This window comes from Accipiter gentilis, chromosome 23 (assembly GCF_929443795.1).
Source record: "Accipiter gentilis chromosome 23, bAccGen1.1, whole genome shotgun sequence".
NCBI lineage: Eukaryota > Metazoa > Chordata > Aves > Accipitriformes > Accipitridae > Astur > Astur gentilis.
The window spans coordinates 9,546,223-9,562,012 of NC_064902.1; the positions used below are offsets into that span (position 1 = coordinate 9,546,223).

Sequence of the window (15,790 nt, forward strand, 5' to 3'; positions counted from 1 at the left end):
GTGAGGATGTATAGAGAGCCTCCCAAAACAGATGGTTTGTGTGCTTCCTTGGTAAACCAGCTCTCTTAAAGGCAGAAAGCTTTCCATGCTGCCTCTGGGCATTATAGCTGAGTACCACTCCCAGTAAATGACTGACCTGAAATGGAAAGATCTAGCACTCACTGAATCATCCCAAATCCTAGTTTTCTGAGGGTGGCAACCTTTTTGTGTTTAGCACTACATTCTTAACATATGCTGTAAAAGGAAATGAAGTAATACATATTTGTAGACTGGGTTCTCCGATGAAAAAAAAAAAAAGATCTGTTTATACAAGAGATGAAGCATTTTATTTAATGCAAACAAAACCATACAGTCAAAATCAAGGGATAATGCTTTAATTTGTCCCAATTTGTTTTGTCCTGCCTAGCAAAGCATTTCAAACAGAATATCGATGGTAGTATGCACCACCATTGAGAAAACAAAGACTGCGTGGCTCGAGTATTCCATCTAAACTGCGGCGGGCGCCGATTTGACGTGCATCATTGGCTTATGATTTTGCTGGTCTTCAGCTCTGAGGCAGTTACAGATAATGAAGCCACTAGCTCAGTGCAACTGAGCTGTACGCTAAAAAAAATGTTAACACAATGAGCCGATTATTTAAACACAATAAACTGGCCATTGGCAATCAATTAAAAATGGGAGAGAATCAAAGTGGTGTAATTGCACTAAATGAGCCACCTGCTTTTCCTGCTGTACAGCAGATAGTTCTGTGCAGCAACAACAAAACAAAACAAAAACTGTCTTTGAGCTGTCCTAGATGAGGCCTTTAAAATAAATTAGTCCAGCAATATGAAGAAGAAATCTTTGCTAGCTCTCGTAAAAAATAGTCAGACACATTTACCGTATTTTTAAGATTACTAATTTGTTTGGGTGGGGTTGTGTTTTGCTTTTCCAAAATTTATTTATAAGGAATAAGAAGTAAAGAAAAAAAGGACTGAATAATGCAGTGGAAAAATCTACTGCCAGTACCATTTCCCAGAGAGCACAATATAGATGTTGCATGCATTATACTGGTGATTGCTGCTCTTACCACGGAGAGCAAGCTCTGTTCTTTAGCCTTTTACTCTGATAATATCCAGAGCCAACCTTTCTTGCAATTTGCTTCTTACGTGGCATTTACTGTCCAGCAGGTGAGTTGCATAGCTTTGCCCTGTTTGATCCGGTCTTGCTCCTTTTTCATTTAGTTTAGAAGTAGAAGGTTCTACAGGGCCTGAGCTTCCCTGTAGAAGAGTTTCCTAACATCCCCAGTCACCACGGGGATGGGAGTCCTTTCTCCCTTTTGCACCACTAATCTGAGCGGCAGCGCAGATCTGCACTACCACCTCACTGATTCATGCCAGCTTTCAGGCTCTCTGTCCACAAAAGGAATGAAATAACCCTTGTGCGTTCTCTCAACTACCGCTAATTTGGAGGGATAGAGAAGTTCTTTTTAGGATTGAGCTGGAAGTGTTAAACAAAAGGGGGTTGTTTGCTGCTGACTATATTTCTTTTCAACCTGCAGCAGGATCAAATTCAATTTTTGTGTTTGCTGTTTATTTTTTAAAGTGAACTTTAATACCGCCTTCCCTCCTCAATTTCTTTAAATTCAGTACTTCTTTTGAATAATGTGTGCATATGTATGTATGTATATTTTCTTAGTTTATGGGTTTTATGTTTAGGGAGAAAAATTATATCAGTGCCTCCACAGCAACGTGACATGTTGTGTGATTTAATTTAGCAAAACGATGTTTATCTTATACCCTGAATATTGCACACGGTTAAATAATTTGAATATCATTTCAATCTATTATTAAATAAATTAGTATGTGCTTATGGAAAAGTATCTGCTTCAGAGAAGTTGGAAAAAAGTTTCTTTATAGTTTCCTCAGCACTTCGTTTACATAAAAACAGTGAAAAAAATAGATTCAACTGCTCAAAGCATGAAAATCTAAAAACCCCCCACATTAATATCAGAAAAATTAAGGGCTATCAGAGCAATGAGATCCCCAAAGAAATGAACTTAATAAATCTGTAAGAGAAAATCATATATCTCTTGACTTCAAAACCTTTTCATCCTTTCCAGTAGGAGGAAAACTAAGCAATTCTATAAGACAAATATGGAAACAGCATCATTTCCTCTTAACAGTTCTGTTTCCACCAGGCATCCTCTTGGCCTCTGAAGAAGAATCTATGCTTTGGTATTTAATCTTGTTGTCAGGATATATGACTGAAATGGTGCACCCCTGAATTCCAGCTTTCCCAGGTGCTAAGGCTCGCTCAAATAAGTTCTTGTTGCTCTCAGAGCTTCTCTTGTTTCTCAGTTTTTCTGGCTCTGTTCCTTTACCTTTACTTACATGCTTCTTAGTGAAGAATGGCTACTCTCTGTGCCCTTACAGCACAGTACAGTCCAAATCCTTCACCTCTGTTCTCCAAATGCATGCACATAGAGGCAGACTTTCATCTCTCTGTCTTGATTTGCTTTATAAGCAAAACCTAGCAAGTGTTTTGCCTCCAGGTTATAAGATTGTAAAAAAATTCAGAACTCTTTACCAAGATACCTGCAAAGAGCAGAACATTCCTAAAGCCAAATCATGAAAAGAGTAACTAGTTGCTCACCAACAGGTTGCTGATTTCCACTGAGGCAGATCAGCCTCCAAATGAAGGATATTTTTCTGTTTAGTTTAGGCCACTCTTTCTTATTTAAGCATTCATTTCAATAAGATATTTGTAAATTTTTGATGAAGGTGTTGAATGGACACCTATATTTAAAATTTGTGCTTATTTTCACGTTGATTTTTACAGTCATCGATTTGACCTTCTATTAATTTGTCAGTGTTTCTGAATGTAGATGTATACTTTGGAGAAGATCAGTGTTAGACTGAAGGACCAATTCAAATTGGAGTTAGTGGATTTGGTGTTGGACAAATGCAACTGTGATGTAGCAGTTCTTCAATGTAGCGGTTTCTATATTATAAAAAAATTCCCTATCTTTAATGATGATTTATTTAGTAAAAGAAAAAGTAAGCTCAAAATATACCTTACATTTATGACATGAATACCACAAAAAATAGTCAGGTAGATGAATAGGCATTTTTTGTATGGGCAGGCAGAAGACATTCAAGGTAGGAAAATGAGCAGACTATTTCCAATAATTATCTTCTATATTATCATCATGTGCACTGCAGAGCATGTATGATGCCTGCACCCTTGATCTTCAATTTCTAAATGAATAATCTGTAATTGTACTGCCCTGAAGAATGACATTCCATTTTCACCAACAAAACAGCTGTCAGAAAGGCAACAATATAGCAGACTGTCTAGTACAGGTTTCCAAGTAGGTACAAAAGGACCAAAGAATATCTGTCACTTCCCCCTTGTCATTACCAACAAGAAGATCCCTGTTCTGATTTTTTTTTTTTTTTTTTTTTTTTTTTTTTTTTTGCTGCTTTTACCAGATGTGCATCTGGTACCTGTGCTCTGAAACTCCCGCACTGCTGTGTGGTATGTTTTCTGCTCACATTTTGTCCTTATGACATCTAAAATTAATGTCTTAAAACTGAGTTTGGGCATTGTTAGAGTTTATATCTCTATAGATATTACCACTGATTTAATGCAGTGTATTAGTATATGGGAATCATTTTACCCACTTAAGGAGAAACACAGACATGTGTGCAATGTAAATGAGTTGTCATTCTGTATACTGGAAGTACAGGTTGAGTTGTGCTTTTTATACATGTTATGCTTTGGAGCACCTTGACAATTGGGAATAGCAGAACAATAAAGGCAAAGATATGTGATGACAAGTTTGTTTTGTCAGAATGCTGTAATTTATTTTTATGCTTTTCATTGATTTTCTTGGTGCTGAAAGGTATTAGACTGACAGCTTCTGGACACTAATAATCTGTCCGTCAATGAAGATGCGAGAGCCAGAGCAGCAACAGTACGGGATTTCTTACAGTGCCCTGCTACGTCCCCACAAGGACCCTCTCTAGAAAGCAGTTTCCTCTTCATACCATTCAACATTGTCCCTCCTTCCCCTCCTTGCGAGAATGCCAGACAGCTGCATGTCTTGTGTCTGAGTTAATGAACATCCTTCCACCACCAGTGAGCTGTAGTCACCATTAAGTTTTATGTAGACTACTGAGTAAAGCATAGCGTCAATAATTAGGGCTTCCTGTGCTATTGGCTTCCTTTGCTTGGTACTTTGGAGCACTTCTTCCTTTTTTTCTATGGACTTGACATTTTCTTCCACGGTGAAAAGCTAATTTTTTCCTATACATGATATGAAACCCCCCAAATCTTGAGCTGGTGGCAAAACATTTGAAATTTTATGCATTGAGATCGTTCAGCTGTTATAATTGTCCGTGATGGTATTTTACACTCCCAAGTAGAAATCCATAGGTGTGCTGAAAATCTAGCTGAAAGTAATAGAGTACATCTGTTAATATAGCCTGTGCTTCTGGTAGGTCTTAGAAATTTAATTTTCTCGAACCAGGTTCATACTCAATTGTAAGTACATTGCAAAGTACAAGACTGGAATTTACTATATCAGGAAATTGACAATAAAAAGGTTTTCACTGAAATGTATTTGGCCCCTGAAGTTATATACAATGGAGGTGCACATTTAGTTTTTGGTAAGTTATTTTCCAGTAGTTAAAGGTGATTGCACCTAGTCCATGTTTGTCCTATGACTGATGTTGAAAACAATTGCTCTGTAGACTTCAGTGACCAGGTGTGGAAATATGGGCAGTTAACAGCATGGTGATGTCCGACAGTCTCAAGCATGTTATCTGTAGCAAGGGCAAAGCTCTCCTGTGAGGTTCTGTAATACGTAGCATGGATCTGGGCATCTAGATGGACTTAAAATTAGATCGTGGGAAGCAGGAAGTTATGTTCATTAACTATAGTCAGTTGAACAGGATACGGTTAGCTGCAAACAGTTATTTAAAACTGAGATACAATCACTTCAGAAAGGGTAATCTGGAAGCCTTTCGTTCTGCAGCACTGAGTTCAGTCTGTCTGAGTGAGAAGAAAGCTTAGTTTCTAAAATCTCAGAAAGATGTTGGCAATAAAATAACACTCTGGAAATGACACCTGAACACAGAAGCACCGCAGTGTCTTAGGCCACTGTTTTGATTACAAATACTACAGTAGCTTTTATAAGGAACAGGGCTGGAAGGCTTTTACCTTCCTGTTACATTTACAAGACTAAAACCAAAACAAAACTGGATTTGAATTTGTGAATGTCTTGGAACGCATTTATACTGAGCTCTAGTACCATTCATAGTGGCAGAGAATCCAGAATTGATTCACTGTGTTGCAGTGTTCAGATTTCAACGTTGTTACGGGCTTCATCCACTGATCTTTGACGTGTGTTGCAAAATTCCTATTTGTTTTTAGCGTGGAAGAATCAGATCTTTTATGATCATTTCTCAATAACGCTTTCGCTGGCATATTTTGCACATCCTTTGTTATAGTTGTTTGAATCTTTAGAAACTTTCAGATAGGTGTTGAACTTGCCCACTTCGACAGCGACTGTGATAGGAATACGTTGTTCAAAAAACAAAACTCATTCCAGGCTTTTGTTAAGAAATCTGTCTGCCATGTACCTTTCTAAGGATTTGCTTCTTTGGTTTTTTTAACCTGGATACATTATCTGTTTTCTAGTTTGTTCCTGAACCAGAAACTTCACACTGGAAACCCCTTCAAATATATTTGCTAAAATTAAACTCATTATAATAACATCCACAGAGGATGTTCGAGCATTTCCAAACAACAATTTTGCAGTTCCACAATGGTTTTGAGGTTGCTTATTACAACTCTTCCCTTCTGCCATCACTCTAAAGTTTAGTATTTCTTTCCCTGTTAAATGACCTTTTTTTGAAACTACATACATTTTAATATCTTTGTTCCCCTTGCTCATAGTACAATCTTAGATTGTTGTATACTCCCTACAATACAATAAGACAATCTACTAAAAAAAAATCTAGCATGTCAGCGTGCAATGTTAATTATATTTCTGATTATTTGCGTGAGTACATATTTCAATCTTTTAATGATGTTTTGAAACTTTTAATGACATTTATTGATAATATTACATCTATTATAATGTAATAATTACTTAAGAAATGTAATACAAGTACAAATATTGAGGGGGGGGAAGGCTTTTTCCAATATATTGAAGTGAAGTTCAAATTATAACAGATGTTCCACATGGCACACTAAAATAGTATTTGATTAACACTTCTTAGCAGAACGATGAAGTCCACAGGTTGACCAAGCCGTTCTGCGGTATGAAATTGAAAGTTGAGAAATCGACTGCACTTCCAAAGACCAAACAACCAGTCACCAGACTTACTATATTGAAAAGCCACTTAGAAAGAATAAAGATGAACCTGAATGCTATTCTACTTGTAACACTAGATATTGAATGAAGCAGGATGGGACCATTTCATCCACACAGAATTCCTTGACTACCCTGTAGAGATCACATTAACATCTGTAAACTGCCCTTGTCCGTGTGCTTATCACTTGCCGCCATCACTAGGAGGTCCAAGTGGACTTGCAACACAGTCCTTGGATCTAGAGGGATAAAATAGTTGAGCCAACTGAGACTGGAAAGGCTGAGCTGTAGAGATTACCTTGCAGGGGCTGGATTCTGACCATGGTTAAAGGGGGAAAAAAATAAAGGAAAAAAAAAGCTAGGGAAAGTGGTGTATTACTGCATGCCACACAGGCAGCACAGCTTACACCATGTACTGCTCTGTTTGTCTTGGCAGATCTGTGTGCGCGGATCTGGCTGTGGGCGTGATTCTGCCAAATATGGTCAGTGTTCAACTTACACCCATGTTTAGGTCTCTAGTTATGCGTGTGTCTACCATGTGCCTCTCTCTGCCAGTCCACAAAACAATGGCTTCCTAGCCATTTCTATTCTGAATATAAGATAAAATTAATAATGCCAAGCAGTATGACCATGTACTAAATGTTTAGTTGAAGCTGCGAGATCCAATATATTAGATATTTTGCCTGTAAGCCAAAAAGAAAATATAGGCATAATAAAGAAGCTTTTAGTGATGGTTGCTGTCACAAAATTAGATCAGAAAAATTATATACAGTTTCTACCACAATGGATTCCAACATTTTATTGGTACAGGTTGCAACGTTTCATGGCATGCAGTGCAGAATGCCTCATGGTGATGCTGAATGCATTTCATGAGCTGGTTTTGGCAGCTTCTGGGACATCCTTTCCGTAGCTGAATTTGTGTGCTCTCCTTTCCTCTTCACTTAGAAGCAAGGCACACATTGCAAAATGTTGAAGTCCCATCTCGTACATCTAGAAACCATCTACGTCCAATTGTGTTCCTTTGTCCCTCTGATGATGCAAAAGTCAAATGCATATGTTCAAATAATACTAGCAACTTTTATCTATTTACACTTGTTGCAACTTATCAGCTAAAGATTCTTTACATCTGCTATAGATGTTAAATGCTTTTTATGTGGATGGATATAGTTAATTAATTGTTCTATGGACAGACAGATTTAGAGAAATAATCACAATTCCATATACTATCTCTGAGTTCTGGATTTTACATTTAGATCTCCGAAGTGTATCAATGATGAGTAAAATCACAAGCAGAAAGAAATTTCCCTGTTTACTATGCATCTGAGGAGGCTTCCAGCATATGTTGATTACAGCAGGTACCTGATGTGGAATATTTGGCCCTCATGAAAAGAAGCAAAAGTAAACCCATCCTGCTCCAATTGTCTGTACTGTGGATACACTGAAATCCCACCTCTATCTTCTTCAGAAGCAACACTGCGTTTTTACAAATTAGTTGTGCGATGAGATGCTGGAACTGTAGAAGTGTCTTTCTGCTTTTATTGGAGTTCAAGAGTGGTCTGTTGTGAGAAGCCCCTCAAATGCATAGGTTCTTTCACTTTCTGGGGCTAAATGTGCTGAACTTAGTCCAGAACCGATTGTTTAAGCATCATGTTGAATGTGTATTCTCCTCCTCCTCCTCCTCACATTGTTTATATCATTGTGTGTTACACTGTATGTATCTTCCCTGGTTTCTCCCAGTTACGCTTTTGCTTTGTTCTGTAGTCTGATAAAATCCTTACAAAGTTTTCACAGTGTTTCTTACCTTTATTCTCCTTTGTGTAACCTGTATTTTAATGATCCCTTTCCCTCTTTTCCCTGCTGCTGTTACAATTTTTATTTTCCTGTCTACTTTGTGGGCAGACTGTTCCATATCATCATTTTTATTCCACTGTGTTTTCTTCTTTTAGTCAAGCAGTTTTCTGTTCTTCTCTGTAGAATTACACTTTATGACTACCAGGCCATGTGTAGAACAAACAAAGAGAGTAGCGACAGTGCCCATAGCTTATTGGACGTAAGTATAGTAAATTTTCTGAGCACCTTTCCATGCAATCATCAAAGAAAATTGTTGCAAATATCTCATGGCCATTGTAAGCCCATTATTTTGATTTGGAATGCTCTTGCGTTTATCCTAGTGCATACAAGGAATGAGTGGTTCATTATAAACAAATGCGAAGTGTTAAGCATTTTCAAGTTCAAATAGTTACACAATCATCTTTAATGCTGGGCCACCATTTCTGAGGTTCTGTCAGAACGTTCTTTGTACCACATGAATCCTCCTTCTTAGGACTTTGTAAATTTGGCTATAGATTGTGCTTTGTTTGGGGGGCTGGAATCACATATGCCTTTTCTGTATTAAAACACATACGCGCATGCAGAAATGTAATTCAAATTAAAAATTGAGATTATTTTTTTTATATGGAAGGATTGGTTCATTGCCAAGGCATACAAGTCAGTGATTTTAACAGTTTCTTTTTTTTTTCTTAATGTTTAAAGAAGATGTCGTTTAAAGTAGAATGCCAATGCATTTAAACCCTTGTCTTGAGATCAGATCTGAATACAAGCCCTGTCCCTCTGCAAGGGCTGATTAGAGTCAAGCTGGGTCTCGCAAGAGCAAGGCTTCCTTGTTGCTAAATCATATATCTATGTCATAACCCAAGGGTGTTTTATAATCATGTATATGCTGTACTGATTACTATCTATCAAAACTGATAAGGTGTTAGATAAAGTATCATTTTTGCATATTAAAAAGGAACCATTTTAACAACTACAAGATAGTATTAGCATGAAAAATTCTTATGTAAAATGGCAGCAAAACACTAGCGATTTTACCAGTCTGGAAAAGTTATCTGATAGTATTTTTAAATGCAGAGGGATCTAGCTAGAAAAAATAAGCCTACACATAGTTAAACTGTTGAGAAAATATCAAATTTCTGGCAACTTCCAAATATCTATGTGTAGCTTCTATGGTTTAATAATCATATGCAGTTTGGGATGTTTTCATTTACATATTTTCATGATTCTCTGTTTTTCAAATACCTGCAAACTTGGATTTACTGCACTTATCAATCTGCTATCCGCTAAAGCCTGAACCTGAAAAAAGACTATCCTGACATAATAATAAGTCCCAGGCTGTGCAATGAGACTTAAATTACCAGTGAAATACAACAGCATGCTGTGAATCACATTTGCATGAAAAATTTTAAGATGTATTACAACTCTTAGCAACAACCTTCCATCCCAAGGCTTGGGGCTTCATCTCAGTTTACATAAGCACCCAGGATGTAGAGCTGAAGTATTTCTCTCTTACAAGTGGGCTTTAATCCAATAGATTTTCACTATTCCAATTTTTGTCCAGGTGGTGTTTATTGAGAAAAAACTCTGCAACTATTGTGGGATACGCTGAGACATGGCGAGCATGTTGTTTATTTTTTTTAAAGATAGCCAAACTCTTCTTTAAACCTCAAGTGAGTTTTTGTGATGGTCAACATGAAAGATGGGCAGAGCTTTGGTTATGTTACTGTTTTCTTGTTGACTCAGTCACTTCTAATAACCATCACTATGGAGAAAGTATAAAGAGAACTTGCACTAAAAACAGGTAGGGCTAGATTCCTCAAAAGTATTTTTTTCCTTTTTTTTTTATGCCCAGTTTTGTACATATAGATCAGGTTAGTAGGCAGTATTCAGTACAGTTTCTACATAAACAAAATGTTTATTCACAAATGTTTATCTTTCCTTTTGAGAATTATGGTTTTACTAATACAGGAATAGATATAGGGACAAGACTGAGACTCTTTAAAAAGTTCATATGTTAAACAGCATAAAAGTGGAGTATAGGCATCAAGGACTGTATGACCACTAAAGGATCTATCACACACAACTTTTTTCCAAAATCATGGAAAACAGGTGTCAGGGCTGGACCCCTCTTTCTATCATAGCTTGTTAAGCTGTGGGACTAAAATGATAAATTAGAGAAGGACTAGATTTATAGATCATCTGGTCCATTTCTTTACCAGTATAGGACTGCTTCTTAAAAGATATCCAGATACATTGTTATTTAGCATATTTTCTTATTTTAATTTATTCAAGTCCTAGGTAACTCTCTATAGAACCACTGTGTTGCAAGTGTATCAGTGCCATAGAGTCACCCAGCTCAATTGCTTTGGCTCTCGATGCTTTAGGTACATAAACTAAAACTCCTGCATTTTTTTTTGCTGAATTTTTTGAAGGAACAGTCTTTGAGTGGAAAAGGCTGTCTTGGTAAAATTACATTTCATGAGAATGCCTTTATATCAATGTAATGAAATGTTTTTCCACTAAAATTTTGAAACAGATTATTTTTCTCATTTTCTGTTCATATTATTGATTTTTTTTTTCAGATATATTGAGTTTTAAAATTTCCTTTTAGTTCTCATATTAAAATAGCTTTATAATACATAGTGTATTTTACATTAAATATGTATTGTTCATAAGTAATAATATATTATTTTACACTAAACCATTTGTTATTATGAAAACAAAAGTATGCAACAAAGTTGGGTGTGAAATTTCAGGTTTTCTGATTTGGAATGAAAATAAGATGTCCTACAAGGATGAAATTTTGTTTTCTTTTCATCTCTAGGAAAGACTTGTAATTTTTTATCTTTTCCTATAAGACAGTCCTTAACAGGTGAAAATCTTTACTGTCTCAGGCATTATGCATTCTGCTGGCTTGCTATTTCAGCCTTTCATGCCACTGACACTAGTTCATTGGCTCACTGACTTATCAGCCCTGTGCAGAAATCCTCTTTGTGGCCTCTGAAAACTTTAAATGGCCAGTTACCGCTGTGCCAAATGGCACCGCTTCAGTAAGGTGCTGATTTGGGACAGTTAAGCATGATTTTAGATATCTGAGTACTTCTGTTAAAGTCAATATGACTTCTTACATGTGCTAAAATACTCTGTCGATAGGGAATCTAAAAAGTCTGCAAAATTTCATGTAACTAGGAGACCCTAACACAAATGAGCGAGAGAAGGATAGATTCCTTTCCAAATTTCTGGAAACTGACTTTTCTGCCTGAGATTCATTCATAGAAGAATAATCCTATTTATATTCTTTTCAAAAATAAAACATTCAAAATGTAGTTGAAGTACTGTAAACAGGATTTTCAAAGTATTTGCTGTGTTTGTTATGATCCAGGAAAATAGGAGGAGGAGGGAAGAACCTTAAAAACTACCTATAAAGTGCTTACAACTGGACCTTCAATATGACACAGATAATTTCATTTAGGTCACTTCAGACTTCAGAAGCTTTCCCTACCCTAATTAGATTGAGGCAATGAATAAGAGATTTACATTACAGAGAGGCAAGCCTGTGAATTGCAGCCTAAGAAAAGCTCATATTATCTACCAGAGCTGTTCCTCCAGCAATAGCCTGGGAAATAGGAACCCCTAGAGGTTAAAGATTTAAGAGTCATTTGCAAAACTTCCCTTTTCCAACTGATAATCTGCATATATGACCAATCACATTAAAAGGAAATTTCACTACTATATATTTTAATATTCAATATAATATTTCCTCCTTCATAAGAAAAAGTTATTGCTCTTTTTCTCATGCTACCCATGCATTTGAATATCCATGACATTGTCTTTACATGAAGAATTCAGTTAAGATATAAATACTGCATGTTTTGCCTTTTTATTAAATGAGTTGCTTCTCTTCAGCCTTATAATGCCTTCTTTGCTGCAGTAAAATGGATTATGACTGAGCTTGTCTTGTAAGTAATTTTTATCAAGAACTTCATCAATATTTGTATGAATTGCTGAATATTTTTACTTTTGAATACTTAATGAATATCTGTACTTTTTGCCTTTTACATACGTTGTGCTGCTTTTATTAAATGATTTTAAATATAGTAATATTTGACAATTTTTTGCTTTTCAATTTTGCCTTGTTAAAATCTGAGAAAATTTTGGCTATATGAATGCACAGTTGCACTTTTGTTAGATTATTCATGGTTTTCACTTATATCCGTATGTCTTTGCTCAGTAAGTCTTGCAGTTCGCAATATACAAACCAAATTTATTATTGTGGTTACTGTTAAATTTTACATAAGTGTCTGGCTGTTTGTAATGCTGCTTGGGTGGGCTGTTGTCAATAGAGCAAACTGTTATAGCGATTCACTGTATTGTTTGTCACTTCATGAATTTCTGTAGGATGGACCTTTTAGAGTATATGCCAGATAAGGTGTACTCTGGATGTTGCTGAATGTTTTTACATTGCCTAATTCTTCTAACATTTCCAGTTAATACATAATGAGCTTTGCCTTTAAGAGAGATTGCCTAAGAAATCACAGAGAAATATCATATGGAGAAGAGGAAGCCTTAAAATGTGTCTTCTGTTATTAACTTCTATGTTTGATTATTGTTCTTCTCAGAGAGCAGGGTTGCAGATTTAAGTGAATTTTATCTTCATTGCAGTAGAACTAATTTTTTCTTGTAGTAGTTTTGTTTTAATTGTAAATTGTATGAGCTTTCATCAAAGTTTGGAATAAGAGTTAAGGAGAATTAACTGAATGGCTATTGCCAGAGGGCAGAGATTGATCTCAAATGCAGCTTTCAAAGTAAATATCAGGGAAAGAAATCATGTTAAAATGAGACTTTGAAGTTAGCATATAACAGCTTCAAAAATTTCAAGAAACTTTCTGTGTTTATAAGTATTGTAGTTTCATGTCCATATGATAAACTAGATATTGGTTTCACATTCTTTACACTTACAATATCTGATAGACTGACATTTCAGTCCATTCTTCAAAGGAAATTGCAGTATATTTTAGTGGGAAAATGCATTCTCTACACAGCTAGCTAGAATTGCTAAGACACTGGTTAATCAATCTTTTCTGCTCCTAGAAATAAAATAGTTTTATTATTTTGGTCCCACAATTAATATAAGAATGCATTTTATTTGTGCTCCTGTACTGTAGCCAGGACAGTTATAATCCTATAGTATGTTACTAGAGAGTCAAAATACCTCCATCATGAAGAAATAATGTTCAATAATGCTCAGCAGTAAAAATACTGTATGCTGCCATGCACTGAGAATTTTAATGGAAACTTCAAATAAGATCAATAAATTAATAATAAGTAAATATATGATTTATCGATGGGGTTAATTTTGGAATAAATTCTCAGCAGTAGAATACAACCCAGTGAAAATATGAGAATAGCAGTAGTTGATAATCCCAGAGTTGTGCTAGTAACATGAATTTCAATTCTGTGTTAGCTTTTATTTAAAATAGGATTAATGGTATCGAACTACTGCCAGTTTAGTGTTTTGAAAACATTCTGTGGCATAATATGAAAACTCTAATAATTTCTCTAGGTTCCTTGTGGAATTTAATCTATGCAGTTGGTGGCACTCTGATCTAACAGCAAAAGGTAAGTGTCGATTTTTTTTCCTGGCCATAATGGCAGAAATGTCTAGATTAAATTGGATTTTAGAAATTCGGGTGTGCATAAAATGTTTTAGATTAAATAATAGACATCTGATAACAATAGTTTGTCTCCCATGTCAGCATCCTCTTCTTTGTTAATGTTTCCCAAAACACAAGAGAACGAAGATCTTCTATGAATAACCACAAAGTGTTTGTGTGTACTCTAGGAATACAGTATACTGCTATAATGAAAAAGTTAAAATAATAGATAATGATTAAATATTTTTTTAAAAAACATTTCCCTTCATTCCAAAACAGTCTGTGTGAATAAAGCAATTACACTAGCCTTTTTCTGCTTATGCTACTTTTTTTCTAGAGCCGCTTTAATATGTAGGGGAGTTATTGTGCTGGAAAACACCATTTCAACAAAAGTCCACAGGAACATAGTCATCTCAATAGAATTTCATATGAAATCATTTTTAAGGCTTGAGATAGTAAATTTTATTCTTTTATTTTTAAACAAGACTGGTTAAAACGGTATTTTGTTTTATCATTCCATTCGAAATAGACATTTAAAAGTAATAAAATAATTGAGTAAAAATTCAATTTACTCAAAATAATCTTTAAAACTGTGGAGGCTTCATTTGTAATAATGAAATTTTAACAGTTCCCATAAGAACTGGAAGTTTTCATTGTCAGCTGTCTTTTACATTTTAGCAGACCTTTTACGGCATTTCAGAAGCGTTGCTTAAAAGTAGAGGGCTAATTTACAAGAGCAGTGCTCTTCAGTTGGCTATTTCACAGGCAAATTATGCTGCATGCCATTTATTGGTATAATGATTTAAACGGAATTCTTCAGCCTCGTATGTGCAGATTTGCATATTCCTTAGCAAAGCAGGGGATAAAATTGCTCCTTTAGGCTTCGGTTTATAGTTGAATTGCCTGGGTACTAGGCTGTCTTTATGCCAAAATAATATCCTGTCTGAAGTTAAGGTATAGGGGAAAACGGAACATACTGGTGCCCTGGAATATTCCAGTGTCCCCTGTAGTAATAAGGTGCTGGAGCTCTTCTAGCAGGAAGATCTACGCTGGAGCAACCAGAAAGTACGGCAGTAAATGGGAAAGCCCGTGTCAGGCTACAGCCGCACGGGTTGTAAATGCTGCGTAGGGGGAAGGGGAGGCTGAGGAGGGTGGGTGTCTGCTGGAGGTGGAGGTTTGGCAAGAGCCTTCTGGAAATGTAGGTGCACCAACTTAGCGTAGCCTTTCCCACGCTGATGTAAACTGTGCGCTGCATTGCAACCCTGGAGCCAATTCTGATACACGACCAATGAGCCCGATGCAGATTGGATGCACGCACACAAACAGAGCTTCGTGAGAAGCAGCTGGACACTGTTTCCTTTTGGGGCTGCTTTGTAATCAGCAGTGCCGAGACGGGTCTTCTGAAAACCAAGACTAACTTTCCAGTGACTTCCCCAAACATGATGAAAAATGTCTTTTACGCTGGTGGCTGTGAAGGACAGTAGGGTTTGATGCGCTAGACCCAGAAAATGCAAAACTGTTCCTTGTACGCGAAGAAGAATGGCAGGTATGCCAGTCTTAGTCCTTGGTGTTTGCAGAACAGCGCAAAGCAGGCAGTGTAGGAAATGGGTGACTTTTTTGGATGTTTTTTTCAAGTGTACTGTACAAATGTGCCTTAACATATCCTGACGCGAAACATCCAATGGCACTTGCATTGTATGTTAGAGAAAATATCCTTTAAAGAGAGCATCCCTCTTCCTCTTATGAAAATTAATGTCTGTTTTGTATTTTAAGCATGTACTAACTACAGAAGATAGGCATTAATAACTTGCAACCTTTCTTTTCTTAAAGACAAAACTCTCATTACAGCATTTTGACAGACAAGCATGATCGAGGAATTTTCATTCATGTTTTAGTTGAAAGTGAAGTTTTAACTACACAGTTCACTGCCTCCATTTCTTTG

At 36.2% G+C, this 15,790-nt stretch overlaps 1 protein-coding gene across 1 annotated transcript in view; it reads left to right on the forward strand.

Moving 5' to 3' along the window:
- CACNA2D3 (calcium voltage-gated channel auxiliary subunit alpha2delta 3) overlaps positions 1 to 15,790 on the forward strand; it is a 479,329-nt gene that overhangs the window by 442,461 nt on the left and 21,078 nt on the right. The window contains exons 32-34 of the mRNA XM_049826767.1: positions 8,336 to 8,411; positions 12,101 to 12,153; positions 13,758 to 13,813. Of these exons, the coding sequence (XP_049682724.1) occupies positions 8,336 to 8,411; positions 12,101 to 12,153; positions 13,758 to 13,813 (185 nt within the window). The remainder of the gene's footprint in view (positions 1 to 8,335; positions 8,412 to 12,100; positions 12,154 to 13,757; positions 13,814 to 15,790) is intronic.